At 42.5% G+C, this 16,463-nt stretch overlaps 2 protein-coding genes across 6 annotated transcripts; one reads left to right on the forward strand and one right to left on the reverse strand.

Moving 5' to 3' along the window:
• Window positions 1–135: 135 nt before the first annotated feature.
• On the reverse strand, window positions 136–8,425 carry mkrn1 (makorin, ring finger protein, 1). The gene is given in 9 exon segments (XM_077005075.1): window positions 136–785; window positions 1,261–1,417; window positions 1,692–1,802; window positions 1,930–2,144; window positions 2,254–2,471; window positions 4,213–4,352; window positions 4,354–4,413; window positions 7,285–7,413; window positions 8,134–8,425. Coding segments are annotated over 9 exon segments (1,317 nt in total). The 5' UTR covers window positions 8,208–8,425; the 3' UTR covers window positions 136–572.
• A 372-nt stretch (window positions 8,426–8,797) lies between these two features.
• LOC143514182 (toll-like receptor 1) lies at window positions 8,798–16,194 on the forward strand. 5 transcript variants are annotated; one of them, XM_077005066.1, is made up of 5 exons: window positions 8,798–8,837; window positions 10,911–11,677; window positions 11,868–11,994; window positions 12,208–12,863; window positions 13,323–16,194. In XM_077005066.1, the coding sequence occupies exon 5, from the start codon at window positions 13,324–13,326 to the stop codon at window positions 15,790–15,792; it is 2,469 nt and encodes an 822-aa protein (XP_076861181.1). In that variant the 5' UTR covers window positions 8,798–8,837; window positions 10,911–11,677; window positions 11,868–11,994; window positions 12,208–12,863; window position 13,323; the 3' UTR covers window positions 15,793–16,194. The 5 variants fall into 5 exon arrangements, with proteins under 5 accessions (XP_076861181.1, XP_076861183.1, XP_076861182.1 ...); XM_077005068.1 differs by having other exon boundaries at window positions 11,231–11,677; XM_077005067.1 differs by lacking the exon at window positions 8,798–8,837 and having other exon boundaries at window positions 9,690–11,127; window positions 11,231–11,677.
• The last annotated feature ends 269 nt before the right edge of the window (window positions 16,195–16,463 follow it).

Raw genomic sequence — 16,463 nt, forward strand, 5'->3', positions numbered from 1 at the left:
ACAAAGCTGCAGTTTGCACCGAGTCCCATTTAAGCAGGACCATACCTGGGTACATGAGAAGTCAAACCTATACTTTAGAATAAAACCATTAAGATTTATTAGCAATATCATTTTTTAAATGTATAACTTAGTGTCTTTTTGTAAATTTTGAACTTTGTAAAGTTGGTTTTTTTTTTTTGTTTGTTTTTGTTTCTTTCTTAGTACATAAAGTGGACACGGACAGCTCCGCAGTACTGAGGAGGTTTTCTAGAAAAGGTTTTAGCATGAGCACACAGCCCTGTACTCCCCCCTCCCTGTTTTTCTTTCTCATCTGCTCTTTTATATATTTCATTTCACTCTGGACTGAATTCATGATTTTAATGGCCTGCTGAAAGGCACTGCCACGACACATGGGTAAATACTCTACTGCTAACTCACTCACACAAGACAGTCCAGTCTAGTTTCTGGGGTGGAGGACAGGGAAGGATTACCAGGAAACATTAGTGAGAGAGAGAGAGAGAGAGAGAGAGAGAGAGAGAGAGAGAGAGAGAGAGAGAAAGAGGGGGAGAGAGAGAGGGGTAAATGGAGGGACGCTATAGGTAGAGCTCATAGTAATCGTCCAACTCTTCGTGAAACAAGTCCCACTCGTCTTCGGAGTCGGTGACGTCGTCGTCGGTGCCCGCAGCGAGGAGCATCAGAAGCATCTCGCTCAACTCGAACGTCACCATCTCTTCGTCCTCGTTGTCCATGGAGTCGCTGCTCTCCCGTTCGTCCAACAGGTCCCAGAGAGGAGTGCGTCTGGAGCTCTGTGGAGCAGACGTCATCACAGATGAGTTTTGACGTACGGAGATGAGAGGATATTAATGCTGCAAAGTCTTTCCGTGAAAGAGGCCCCGCGTCATATACGAACCAATGACTAGTGATTTCAACTGGTGGCAATATAAAGGGATCTATAACAGAGCTCTGGGAAACGTCTGCCATCAATGAATTGGTGCATGATCGATCAGCTACTTTTCATTACATCTTATCAAAGTCAAAATGAGGAGTTTGTTAGCGTGGTATGTTCTTGAAGATTAATAATTTAGGTGTCTTTAAGGACATCACAAACACAGACAGTAGTTGCCTATGCAAAACCAGCACATCTCAATGGGGCAAAACCACTGCACATTTTTAATACAACTGAAAGAAAGATCCCCACCCCCCCCATCCCCCCCCCATCTCCAGAAAGTAGCCTTTGGATAACTGGACAGCATTCTACTGCAATGAGAGGACAGCGCTTACCCTGTTCCTCCCGTTGGAGGCCGTGTGTCTCCCCCGGGGCTGGGGCGGACCCGAGGTGTCCTGCAGACGCCCGTCAGGGAAGGCGTGCTTGTAGAAGCAGTTGGTTCCAAATGGACAAGTTCCACGTCCCTCATCAAAATATCGACACGGTTTACTCCTGGCAAAACACGGACATAGGGCCAACACAGCATCAAACTGGATGTCGAAATAACTAATACATGAGTCAGGGCATATATAGATTTGTCTCGTTAATTCTTGTATTCTGACAAAGTCATTATAGTCCAAAAGAATAAATAGTGTGTAACTGCTGTCGAGCTTAAGGTTCATGCACTTGATTGAGGCTCATTTAGGCTATGAATTTAGGAGTAGTTTGGTGTTCAGATCTGGGACGCCATCACCAATCAGTCAATGCATCTGGACCGTGTCCATACCCCATGCCATCCTTGTACTTCTTGATAAGATTCTGCTTTTCTTCCTTGTCTTCCACCCAGTACTCGCTTGGGATGACAAAGTTGGATGTGATTCGACACTCCGGGCAGGACCTGGCACAGGACGACAAACTCATCAGAGTTCTTTTGGACACGAGCGGTAAAATCGCAGACTTTCTCGAAACGCGGACGCACGGAGTTCGGAGCGACGGCACACGCGGTCCGGCGGTCTGCGGCTTACTTGATGATCTTGCTCTCGAACTGCTTGGCGCTCCTCCACTTGCGGATGCACTTGAGGCAGTAGCAGTGGCTGCAGTTGGAGAGGATGCCGAAGCGTCGCTCGCTGGGGTTGGCCTTCTCGAACACCACCTCCATGCACACGCCGCACATCATGTCCTTACTGCGCTGGATGGCGAAGGAGATCTCCATGTCTTTCTCGTGGGCCTCTATGCACGCCTGCCGTCGAAAAGTTAAACGAGAATCCCAAATTTAGGAATTTGGGGGGAAAGGAGGAGAGGGGGGGGGGGGGGGGGGGGGGCGGGACGGGGGGAGGGGCCACACTTACTCGGATGTGCTGGGAACGCTGGGAGGCGTCGGTGGGGTGAAGCACCTGCAGGCCGCACATGTCGCAGGCGTCGCCGTGGAGGTAGGCGCAGTTGATCCCGTAGCGACACTCGCCCAGGGCGGCGTAGGGACACAGCTGCTTCTTCAGCTGCCCGTCCGCTCTCTCCTTCTCGTACTCGTCCTCGATGAGCGGCCCCGGGCCCTCCAACACCGGCTCAGCTGGGGGGGGGGGGTGATATCATCAAACCAAAGAAAGCAAACTCTGTTCAAACGTAGAAGTAGCATGTTGCAGCTAGATATTCAATCTATAATTTTTTAATGTCCTTTAAAGCCATTTCAGCATCAACAGATGCTACATCAGTACGTCTTGTATCCTGAAGCAGGCAGTTGATATGAAAATCACTAAAGCAAAGCGTGAGCAAGAGAACAGCTATGCATTTATGTTTACATATGTAAAAAAAAAAAAAAAACAGTAACGTCCCAAAACAAATACTGGAAAAAGATCAACACTGAAATAAAGTCTAAAAAACGTGTACAAGACACGCCAAGCAAGCCATGCACAAGGGTTGTTTTGAGGAACATTGGGTACCTAAGATAAGCTGCACAAGCTTTTTTACATTTTTTTAATTGGTTTGAAGATTATGCAACGTTTAATATGGATTAGGGGTGAGAAAATCCAGCTTTACACAAAAAAAGAGGCTCAGCTGGCAGAGTGAGAAGCCCCTGACAGCTACAGTACAGTAACTGAACCTGGTTCATATTGCCTGCAAGTGTTCTGTAAGTACACCGTGTCCTCCGCCTGCCAGACTGAGGAAGAAAGCACCTGCTTTTCCTCCCCGAACACGTGGCTGCCACCCAGTGGATGTAAATGGAACAGCGCCGTGCCGGCAGCTCTCTGCCCACACAGCCACGGCCTGAAGAACAACAGCTCTGGTCTTGGCCAGTGAGAATAAGCAAGCAGACCAGTGGAGTCCAGCCAACGGCACCGAGACACCTCTGGGCCATTTTCAGCAACAGTCCACTGAATTGTGATATATTAAGAGTATTAAAGATGCTGCAATGCAAACCTGATCTCTCCCCCCGCCCTCAATATTGAATCTGACCATTTTGGACATATGAATGTTTAAGCTTTAACATGTAAAACGCAACTGTTTCTGGTTAAACCAGTAAATCATGTTTCTCTTCTCAATGCAGCAAAATAAGACAATATAACATGAAAACAATAGGAAAAGAAATGAGCGCCATATTGTCAGTGTGTGGGGTAAATAAACCCCTAAACCCCACACCGCCATGCTATGCAAAGAAAACAGTACATTTATAAATCAAATAATTGTTGAGGGGTGCTGAGAAACACTAAATCAAGTTTCAGACTTCAAGCCTTGCTCCAGAACATGGAGCACTAACTCAAATGCTGCAACAGACAATTTGCTGAAGGTGGTGACAGACCGGTAGACCAGTAGAGCATGGGATTTATGGGATATATGGGATTTATGGGATTTACGGGATTTATGGCCGTTAAGTGGGGAAGCAGCTTCAGGACCATACAGTGCAAAGTGAAAGCTCGTATGAGGATCATAATTATAGCAACATATTGGTATTTCTAACTACACCTCATGTGCTTTGCTCATTCAGGTTTGTCAAACATTTCATTTGGATGCTGCATATTTCTGGCACCGGCCCTACACTGGCAAATCAATTTTTATTGCCTACGGTCATAAGAATCATGGACGTCCACGTGCACCTTCATAGGGAGTGCAGGGACACTACCAGCAGACTTGGTTGACTTGCGATTGGCTTGTACTTAAAATCATGCTCCCGCTTCCCAAAGTCCACTGCATTGTTGCCCTCTGTCCAGATGAAGCAGTGGACTGTAAGTCAAGGAGAGGAAACCCCCCCCCCCCCCCCCCCTTAGCATTGTGCATGGCTCAGAACCATGGCGGAGACTACGGGCTCCACTCACCCCTCCCGCAGTAGGGCTGGCCTGGCACGAACTCCGCAGCATTGACCCAGTCCACCGCCCCCAAGCTGTGGGGCCGCTCCTGGTCGTCGGATGTGCCACCCGGCCCACTGGGCACGGAGTCGGGGGCACCAGCAAGGGGGGGGGAGGGCAGCAGGAGGCCCCGGCAGCTCCTCCTCTTTGGCTGGCTTGGTGTGTTCATACCTGGGGAGGATGGGGGGGGACAGGCAGGCAAGTCTTTACATTGGGGAAGCCTATTGTAAATCAGGTAGCACAGGTATCTTGGGTTAAATACAACAATGCATGGTCTCATGTTTCATGGGAAACAAGGTTTCATATTATAGTGAAGACCATTATTACAAATGCATTAGCGTTTCAGATCCATCACTCATTTCATACATTTTAGCGCATGACATGAAATATAAATATCTGATATGAAAAATTAATATATAATTAATTGAATCCTAACTTAAAAGATTACCACATACTGTGTTGCTAATTTGCTTCTAGCCACCTAAATTACACCTTACATTAACCTAAAATAAAAAAAAAATTATAGCCATGTATACAATCCACTATAACAGTCATGGGTAATAAAGTTTCTTATGTGGTTACACAAAATAAAGCAATCTTTATTGCAAATAATCTACAGGATGATTTCCAGTCTTGATACATACAGCCAACACTCACACGGTGAGCTGCATGAGCGCTGACTTCATTAACAACTCTGGAGTCATGAACTCACTGAACTTCCTGAACAAGGTGTCACGCCTCTGATAACACTGCGTCAGTGACACAACTATGTTTAGCTGTCCTTGTCGGCCATTTCATCATGTACACATGCGTGTATGAACACACACGACCCCCCCCCCCCCCCAACCACACACACACACACGCACACACACACACACACACACACACACACACAGTTACAGCACTCGAGGCACATTATTTAAACAGTGCTCCGTACTTCCTTATTGTGTTCCCTATAATGCCATTTGCCTTGACAACCAAGAATCTCTGGAACGTTTCATTTTCTGTTTATCTGCCGTCTTATTTAATAACAAAGTACATTTTACAGCAGTCTGAATGAAAGACCGTCGTTCAAACTACAAAATTCACACTGTCGGGGCAGGCATGCAAATCTGACACGTCATGTTTCTATTCTAAACAAGCGAAACAGAATTAATCGCACCATCCCACCGTCAGTGGTATTTCAGACGTCAAAAACAGGAAACGCATACCCACATACATTTTCATTCTAGTGGGGAAAGCCGAACCCATTTTCAAAGAGAAGGTTATAGAATAACAAGCCGACAAAATGAAAGTCAACAGCGACTGCCGACATATGTGGACATTCTTGTTCGTTCCTCCTTTCACAATAACAGAGATGTTTCCCCTGTAACTTCTGAGGAAACTCCATCCCTTGCTGTGTGGCCTGGTTGTGGGTGTGTATGCGAGTGTGTGTCTTTATTTATGTACTATACATGATAGCTTGGTGGTAGGTTCTGCAAAACGGCAGCATGAACTGGGTGAACCCAGCAGCAGTAGAATTGAAAGGAAAGAAGGGGGCAGTGTGAGAGAGAGATGGAGGGAGGGAGGGAGAGATAGAGAGAAAGAGCGAAATTGAGAGAACGACAGAGAGACAGAGCGAATGAGATACATAGAAGTCTAGAGAGAACAACAGAGACAGAGCGAATGAGATAGCTACGTAGAAATCTAGAGAGAACGACAGAGGCAGAGAGAAGGAGAGAGGAAGACGGGAAGAGAGGGGGAGCGAGAAGAAGAGAGGGTTATGTAATAGCAGCGCAGGCTGCAGTCTGTTCCGTCTGGCCCAGAGGGTTTGAAGAGGGAGAGACGTGAGGGGAGAGGGGGTGAGAAACAAAACAAAAGACAACATGAAAAGGCAGAATTCATCCACAATGAAGCCAGGCATACATGGAGGCTGCCTCCATGGCCCCCTTAATAAGATGCTGGAGGACTCACCCCCACAAAGACAATAGCGAGGACAAAGTGCATATGGGGAGAGGAGTGGAACTACACATTGTGTAGTCTAGTGGAGGAACACCCGACGACCTCCTACACAGACAGCAAATCCCCATCAGACACACACACAGACGCTGTCGCAGACCCAGACCCCGAAAATCAACCTTCAAGGTTGGGGGTTGAGGAGGGGGCTGGGTAGATTTGGCCGACATTATGGGATGCCGTCGTAGAGCAGGGCAGCGGCGCACAAAGGCATTCCCGTGCTGCAAAGCCGCTAAGGGCAGTTACTATGGGAATGCACTTGACCGCAGACAGACACGAGGCGAACACTGCCGGCGCTGTCTGGCTGGCAAGCTAATTCTTAAGCAGCGCAAAATGACCACGTTTCCTCTTCAGCATGGCTGCCCCCACAGGGGCGAGTACACAAGGTGGTCCATGTTATGATGTGCATGGCAGCAAAATAGTGGATGCAGCCTAATACATCTTCACTTGGTTTGCTCCGTCAGAAATATAGACCAGTGAAACACTTAGCATTTAACAACCAAGACCAAGTCCTTCCAAATAAAAGGATAGCTCTGTCTAGACAGAACTGCAAAATTAAGAAAAACCAGAGGGTTTTATTAGGGTTGGCTATCGCGACTCGCAGCTCAATGGCAGTGTGTAGCAGAGATGGACACGACGCGTACAACAAGTTGACAGTAAAAACTTAGCACAACAACAGCCCAGAGACATCACTCAGAAATAAACCTGCACGTTCACACGATGTGCTGGTACACAGCCAACGCAGTCTGTTAAGCTGGGTTTTTTTACATTATATAATGGGATAATGTAGGCCCACAGAACAAAGTACATGGCATTACAGACAGACATCTGAGCCTTTTTAACTGAGCTTAGCTGACACTCTGTAAACATTTTGATCCAGGATAAATTAAAACAATATTTTTAAAAAAAACCATTAACATATTGTGACAATCTTGGAACTTGATAACTTTCGGGTTAACTTTGACAAAGCATGCCAATTTCTGATCACAGCACAAAGAGCTTCTAAGCATCCTGAATGTATGTTTTCCAAATGCCACCACGTCTTACCTGCAGCGGTCTCCAAACGCACAGCATCCCTTCTGAAAGAACTTGCAGATCATGGCTGGTTTGCTGCTGCTGCGGTCATGGGAATATCGACAGTTGTCCCCCTCTTTGCAAAGACCATGCATGAAATACCTTAATAAACACACAAGAGGTGTTTGTCTGGACCCATCATTTCATCTTCCTTTCAGTATCTTTTTAATACTATGGATCATTCATTCATAGAAGTGTATGTGTATAGCATATTTTTTTGCTATAACACTATTTTTTTGTCCCTTGCCCAAGTGAAAGAGGTTGTTTTTATACAAGTGCAGTGTGGCCCCTGGTAAATAGGTATGTTAACACAGAACAGCTCAACCATGTGAATAGACTGGACATTTCCAGCGCTCAGACCCTTGTGCTCGGTGTTCGCCGGTGGTACCAGCACAAACATCAGGGCTTTTAAACCCAAGATTAAGCATAGAAACATGATGATGAACGACACCCGCACACGAATCTGAACGTGGTTTTTTAAGGAAATGACCACTAGTTAAAATGGGCTTGAACATAATTCATTAGCGAATGCTTTCTAGTGGTGGTAGCGATAGCGAAAGTGCACTGGGCCATGTTCAGAAACGCGCGGCCACTCGCTTCGGCAACACACACTGCGGAACCGTTTGTTTACGGAACCGACCGTGTTATCGCACATCACAACAACAAACATACACACACACCAAGGCACAAAAGACGGCGCTGTCAACGTATTTGCGCGTCAAAAAAGACAAAACAAAACGCACTCCGCGACCGTTTCAAATATGTAGGTGTTTTGAAAGGTAAAAAAATAAATCCTAAAACACGTCGCGGATGTGAACTGACCTGCAGGTTACGTGTTTCGTCCAGCCTCCTGTTGTTGTTGGAGCCGCTGTAGATGCTGCCCCTGCCTCCGCCATTGCTGTTTATGTTGAAGCCCAGCACCCGGATCTTCCGGCCAGCTGCGCTCCGTCTCGGGTGTTTTCGGAAAGCCGACAGCCTAGCGCACGCACCTACCAGTGGCCACCGCCAGGAGGCGCGCAAGGATTTCTAATACGCCTGCATACAGCTTGATGCTCAACATATGCGTAACCCCCCCTAATGCACAACATGGGTCAAAAATGACCCGCATTCATATTCATGTTATATAATGCTGGTAGGTGAGGAGAACAGGGGGGTGTTCTGTCGAATTTTCCTACCCGTCGAAAATTCCTACCTAGGAATTCACTATTACGTCATGATTTTGGTGGCTTAATGATGTTTTATAATGACATTTAGGCTGTCTAAGTTACCTTGAACTTAATGCTGGTTTATAATGACACACAGGCTAAAAACATGTTCATACAAAGATGTAAACAATCCAATTTGCTTGTATTAATATTAATAACAATACATGAATACGCAAAATAAAACTTTTAATTTAAAAATTCTCCTGCCTTTTAAACGCTGATTTGCGCTACATTATGACGTTTCCATAAGGTAAACAAACTCTACAGAGATACATCTACGAGTACGCGATGCCCTCGGACACGGTAGGAAAATTCGACAAGGTAGGAAAATTCGACAGAACAACGATCATCCGGGAGAGACTCCGAGTAGATTTGATGCTCTTCCATGTATAGAGGAGCCAGTTGATGTGGTTCGGGCCTGGGTTGGCTGGCCTTTCTGTCTTTGAAAGAGGGCAGTGAGCGCACCTCTTCCTCTTTCGTTGGCCCTCCTTTTTGAGGATGGGTGGTGGCTGTGGTATGTTTTTGTAACCCACATCTTGTCACTGCCTCGAGCACATGCTGTTGGAGTTTGGGTGAGCCCTCCATGTACCTCTTCATATGTGGCATGACGAGCTCTTTGTCCAGCTCCTTGATGAATAGCCACCATGAAATTGGTGTAGGCATTGAGGATGGAGACACCCACCATATTGTACCAGAGAACCACAGGCCTAATCAAACCTAATCAAATATTACAGTATGTACAATTGTCCCATCAAATATTTTCTAAAGTAATATTAGAACAATTGAAAAAGCAATACTTGTGTGATGGGAGCTGTGCTAAGCTATGAAATGGTAAATGCATGTGGGTCATGTCTGACCCATGTGTGTAAACTTGATGTAGAAATACAAAAGCTGTGTTTCTTCCTAAAGAAAGAAAGGAAAATAAGAATGAATGAAGAATAACCAATAAACAAGAAGTTTACTGCATACTTGGAATAGAAAATCATTAATGATTCATTAATTTTAAAGATATACCATAGAAAGACTCAGCCACACATGAAATAACATAGAAAATGAATGCGGGTCCTTTTAGACCCATGATTTGCATTAGAAGGGTAGTGATACAAAAAGGGGTTTTTATTCAAAAAGTAACAAAGGAAAAAAGAAATTAAGGATATATGATGATCAAAAACAAGTTAATTGAGGAATACCTTGAATGCTGAATTATTAAATTTATTTATTGCAAACATATAGAAAATAAAAACTCAGCCAGGTCAATTTTGACCAATGTTGCTCATCAAAGGGTTGATTGATCTTTTGAAACAATGCATGTCTTCATAATAAATCAGAGCTGTCATTATTCTGCAAATATAATACACTTTTTGGATAAGAGAAAGATTTCCGGTCATAGTGTAGAGGAAACTGAGGTGTGTCATAGTCATAGTGTAGAGGTCTGAGACACGTGGAGCGATGTGTGATGTGCTTGGACAAAACGTTGAGGATGTGGAGCATGCAGCTGTGACTCTGGACATCCTACCCAAACAAAAAGGCTTGTAGTCTTATTCAGGCATTTAAAAGATGAGAGGCAGACACATGTGTCTCATTAAGAGATCATCTCTATGGGACTGGTGACTGACAGAAACGGTCTGGGAGCTGCTGCAGTAGGCTATGTGTCCAAGGGAGGTTTTCCATCACAGGCGGTATGTTGCTGCAAACAATGTTCTTCAATATGTCGTTGCTCACCTGTTCAAATATTACCTCCATGTCCCCTTGGCAACAGCAGATCATTGTTTTCCCAGTCACTCTTTATAAAAGAGGAATGAAGAACCAATTAGTCTAATGTAATCTCTAAAAGCTGCATACACTGACTTCAAAGCCTGGGCCTTCTTCTTCTCATTGTTTGTTGATGAGGTGCAAATTTATGAAGCACCTTGATTTGTTTGACACACAGCCCATGGTGCTACTATATATGCGTTATATTTTTGATATCCTCTAGTGTATGATAGAACTGAGTGGTTCCTTACATTACCTCTTTGAAAGGGTTCTACCACACAGCAGATCCCCTAGATACCTTAAATAGACAAGCTAGAAAGCTCCAGAATAGTTCAACCTGGAATTCCAGTATCCAGTATCAGAGTGCAGTTTTAGTGAGGTGTTCTGCAAGTCACTGGGGAGTGAGCCTTCTGAACTGTGTTCATCATTATTTTGGACTTTTGGCTCTGTTCGAAATACAGGTTTGGTGTTATTCGTCTTTTTCCACCAAACGTCTACCTCTGATGTTCCTGGTCATGGGAATGGGACTGTTTGAATGACGATGTCAGATCACATCTCTGATCCCTGCTTGTTGTGTCAGTGGCTTAAAGAATGTGCTAGAGTGAACATACCTGTTACGGATCTTTCATGTCTGTGTCTTAGGATTCTCCATCAGCATTGCCCATTCTATCAACTAGACAATGGATTAAAGACCAAAACCCTATGCTTGGATACCAAATATACACGAGTCAAGGGCTCAACACAAAATCATGTATTTGGCATATTCATAAAAGAAATGCACCATTGATTGCATTGCAAATAATGGAAGACATATTGATGCCCAGCTCTCAAATGAACCTCAATTATTTTTTAATCCAGTGTAAGTGTGCTGTATGTTTTGTAACATTTTCCCATTCCCTACTTCTTTATTTATTTGTGGTAACTAATAACTCTGATCAAGCAACTGCTTCCTTTGTTTTCAGTACACTGGAACTTCGTTCGGGCTTATCCCAGTGCCATGAAGGAGTGGTGCTGGCCCGCGTGTATAAGTAGCTGCTTCACACAGCTCTGCTACATTTGCCAGGATCTGAGCAAAAGTCTGAAGTGCAGAGGTTTATAAAAATCCAAGAATGAAACACCGCAGTGTTCTTCTCCTGCTCCTGATGCAAGTATCTCTCAGCCTGGAGCAGAGAGTCAGGACGAGGCGAGGTTCTGGAGATGAGACGCCCAGGGAGCACGGAGGAAGCTTCGTACTGCTGAGACGGAGGCAGACAGGGCACAGCTTGGATCAGTTAGAACACGTGCTGAGTGATTTTAAAGCTAGCGGACGGACGTTTTATAGGATCAATACTGATGATTTTGAAGGTGATGGCTCAGGACTTTGTAATGATGTCCACAGTGAGCAATATGGTCAATTCAACTCCGACGTGGTAAGGATTGTTCTGCAAATTTGAGAAAGTATGATTAAATAAAAAGCAACAATTGATTCAATGCATAACTAACATCAACTCTGTATTTATTTTGTATATTATATATTTGATTGATTAAAACGTTTTGAATATGATAAGTTTTAGATGCATTTTTAGATGTTTGCATCACGTGTCCTCTTATTTATTACAGTCTGGTTGCAGCGGCATGGAGTCACGAAGGTGCACTAAGCCATCAGACTGTTCTGGGTGTCTGGGTCTGTATTCCTGTAAAGTCTCCATCCACAGGTGTCAACTAAAGGGACTGTCACACTCCCCCAGTGGGTCAACGTCTCTACCGCACACGCATCAGCATAATATCAACAAAATATTTCATATGCATAGTACATTGTCATACATTCAAATGTTGCTAATTAAACCATTTAATTTGAGATTCTGTTTAGGCTAGTCTAAATATGCTAATTTCATTCTTAATTTAACAATGCTGTAATGTTTTTGATTATTAAATTATTTTATGTTTGTCTTTGCTGCAGGTGGATTCATTAAAAACCTGGAAAAAGTCTGAAAGCACTAAATTATACATCATAAGAATAGAAACTAAATCAAGTATATTTTGTATATCATTGATATATGAGCTTACAATAATTTCGAATGTATCACATTACAGTTACACATTACAGTTTATCTGCATCACGGACCATTCCTGCTCAGTGTAATACTGGAAATTCCTTGTTTTGTAACTTCTCACTTTAACTAAAAACTTTGTCAAATGTTTTTAAAAGTAAAAATGATTCTCCCGTTGTCACATCTATGTATTGTTCCTTTTGATGGTTTTAAAAACATATTCATATATCCTATTTTTTGAGAAAACAAAACTGTATGTAAATCTGTAGATTCCATTTGTGTGTGGTTTTATACACATGGTCATGGTTTCCGTTGTGCTACATCATGAAGAGAAGGTTTTAAATGTTGGTTGAGAACTTCCTGATTTCACACACTTATACACAAACACAAATGCTCACATTTTCAAAAATGGGAAGATGCAGTACGGCTCGTTTGCAATTGTAGTTGACATGAGCTTATGAGAAAAGAAGCTTTCAATCACGGAGCGTAAGGAAAGAAGAAACAACTTCTCTGTAGCTCGTTATAGTGATTAACTTTGTTTTCAGACCCTTCAAAAAGCACTAAGGTAAATGGTTATTTTAGAACACATTTATTATTTTAAAGTATATGTAAAATAAAATATAAATGTTTTGATAAATAGTTTTGAATTACACAAAATTTCCAGAGACACAGAACGTTTTGAACAGAGAAGGACCCCTGTTTGAAACGTCATTTTTTCTGCACTGCAGTTTTTAATATCTCTACATATCTTAGGTTACTAAAGTACATTGCAGTTACTTACTTTGCAGTGTGAACTATACAACAATGCAGTTTTTAATTATGCTAATTCAAAAATATGTACATCCTAAAGCTCATTATTGATCTCATTTTGACCTTGTTCTTTAATGCCATGAGTAACTGAAGACATTTATGCACTGTAAAAAATAAATGATTCTATTCTATTCTATTCTAACTTTTATAGAAAATGTTAAGATTTATTACATTTTTCAGATGCAAACTACTGTCATTCTTGTTTTTTCCACAGTATGGCAACCAATTTATGGATGATTACAGTTTCATTACTTTTTCTTTTTATGTTCCGACCCACTTTTTCAGTCAATGAAGAACGAAAAGTTCAGCTTTGTTCCTCTATGAAGGAAAATTCAAAGGACCTATCCAACCATAACCTGACTGGGATACCATCAGACTTACCAGATGGCACAGAATACTTAGACATATCCCATAACAATATTTCCAGTATTGTCCAAAGAGATTTGTGTAGTCTAAGCCACCTCTGTTCTTTGAAGATCACTCACTGTGGCCTTCAATTCATCTCTCATGATGCCTTTTATAATAACTCACAACTCAAAGTTCTCAACATCTCCTATAACCATCTGACAATCATTCCATATTTACCTTTGCCACAGCTTAGGATCCTAGACCTCTCCTGTAATCATTATGATAGCTATGCCCTTCCAGACTTTGTTAGGAACTTAGCACATCTCACCACCTTCGCAATAGGAAGTTCAAAGGCATCTTCAGTCAACATTAAGGATTTAGCACCTCTTCAGAATACAAGTTTAAAACAGTTCAGTTTTGGATGTGGTTCTGATTTGCAAAAATATGAAAATGGATCTTTTGCCCAGCTGAAGTCATTACAGGAAGTGGCTCTGAGAGTAACATTTTGTGAAAGCTTTGAGATATTCACAAAAATTATAATGGACCTTGACCAAGCGCATACAAAGAAAGTCAAGCTATACAAGCTCTTCCCAGATAAATGTACAATTTCAAGTGATCCTTTTGAAATCTTTAAAGAGCTCCGTATCCTTAGTAACCTAAGTGTTGTGGACACTTGGATAAATAGCTCCGTCATGGTCAAACTAATTCAAAATATCTGGAAATCCTCTTTTGAGGAAGTTGTTTTTCGAAACATAACTTACAATGAAGACACTCCTTATGGATTTCAGTTCCCCAGTCAGAACCACACAACCAATTTACGAGCTGTTGTTTTTGATGGAGTAAATCACTATCAGTACAAGTATCCTACAATCAACATGAGCATGGATCTCATTTCTCAGCTGACATATTTGAAGTTCTCTGGCACTGGAATGAATATCCTTCCTTGCAAATTAATTTCAGTTATACCATCACTACAAATTTTGGACCTGTCAAACAATCTCTTAGATGATAAAGGATTCTGGTGGTATTACTGCTCATATGAAGGTGTGTTTCCTTCTTTGAGGCATCTCTCACTGAGCCACAATCGTTTTTATGACCTGGCTTTTATTTCTAAAAAGACTCATGAAATGAAGGTCTTAACATCCCTTGATTTAAGTTTCAACTCCATTTACATTGGGCAGGAATGCTCCTGGCCATCTCACCTGACTGAACTTGATCTTAGTCACAACAATTTGGGCAACACTGTGTTTGACTACCTTTCTCCTCATTTCCAGAAGATTGACCTCTCCAAAACAGGCATAAGTGCCATCTCTCGAGATGTCCTCTCACTGTTCCCCAAACTTACTCACCTCTACCTAAGCTTTAACAGCATACAATTCATTCCTTTCGACATCCACGCACCTGCACTGCAGACGCTCTATGTTGACCAGAATGCAATTACGTCCATCGGTCAGGAAGAGCTGAAGGGCTTCACCGGCCTGGAGACACTGAGAGCAGGCAACAATCCATTTGTCTGCAACTGTGACTCTTTTTGGTTTGTCACAGTGTTGAACAAGTCCCTTCTCCCTGATTGGCCTTTAGCTTATACATGCAGTACTCCGCCATCGCAAGCAGGAATGTATATGAGGAGATTCCAGCAGAGTGAGTTCTCCTGTATACCAGGACTCCAGGCAGCAGTGGCTCTCCCAGTAATTGTCGTCATTGCAGTTGTTTTCGGCATCATATTTTATGCCTTTGATGGCATCTGGTACATGAAAATGCTTTGGGTATGGATAAGGGTGAAAAGACATAGCAGGAAGAAGACAGACCGATTGATGGATGCCTCCTTCCGTTACCATGCATTCATTTCGTACAGTCAGCATGACTCAGCCTGGGTGGACTCCCAGCTAGTGCCTAGTTTAGAGGGCTCGGGTTTGTCCATCTGCATTCACGAACGAGACTTTGTACCTGGCCAGTGGATCATGGACAACATTATTAGCTGCGTGGAAGGTAGCTACAAAACCCTGTTTGTTCTTTCAAATAGCTTTGTTCAGAGTGAATGGTGCAAGTATGAGCTCTTCTTTGCTCAACACAGAGCCATTAGTGTGAACGAGGACTCGTTGGTCTTTATTCTACTGGAGCCCATTCCAACTGACTCTCTGCCCAAGAAGTTCATGAAGCTGAGAACTTTGCTAAGGAAACAAACCTATCTGGAGTGGCCAAAGGATGAACACAAGAAAAAGTTATTTTGGTCTAGTCTTAAGTCAATTCTTCAGGTTGCAGACAAAAGCATCATCCTGAAGGAAGTTGCCTTAGACATGGCTGAATCTTGTCCTTTATTGAATACTCAAGTGTAATTTTTCCTTCACATTGGCGCTGGAGGATGTGATTTTACAAGCTGTAAATGTTTGCATTAAATAAAAGTTAATAGCTTTAGTTGATAAAAAGAAAAGAAAAAAACATATTTGAACTTAGCATAAATTATTTAAAAAGTGGCTAGATAAAATATAAATAAAATGTTTTATTTTGCAACTACTCCATTTTTTTAATAAACCTTTTTTTCCCATAACCTACTTCGGCAATTCAAGTAAATAGCTTTTTTACTGTCTAGTAAACGTCACACAATTTATGCGCCTAATAGTTTGACTATGTCTCCATCTGCTGTTTAATGTTTGTAGCACATAACATTATACATAACATTGTACACATATTTTCTGTTTTACATTTCAGAATGTCGTTGTTACTTATTTTGATTTTAAATTCTGATATTGATAAATATTATCCCTTTGAATTAAAAAGGAGAACTATTAAAAATATCACAAAATAAAATTTGAAAAGCTTAAATCTGTACCTCAAAGGTGACTGACTGTATAGAGGACATGTGCATATTTTTAACATATTACTCCTACTGTCTCATTTCACTGTGGACTTCCACAACATTCTGCTAAGAAGTAAGATATGACCTAACCTCTAATTAACTAGAATTTTGTCTGATAGTATAGAATCACACTATACCACAGACACACCC

Source organism: Brachyhypopomus gauderio, chromosome 5, assembly GCF_052324685.1.
Source record: "Brachyhypopomus gauderio isolate BG-103 chromosome 5, BGAUD_0.2, whole genome shotgun sequence".
Lineage (NCBI taxonomy): Eukaryota > Metazoa > Chordata > Actinopteri > Gymnotiformes > Hypopomidae > Brachyhypopomus > Brachyhypopomus gauderio.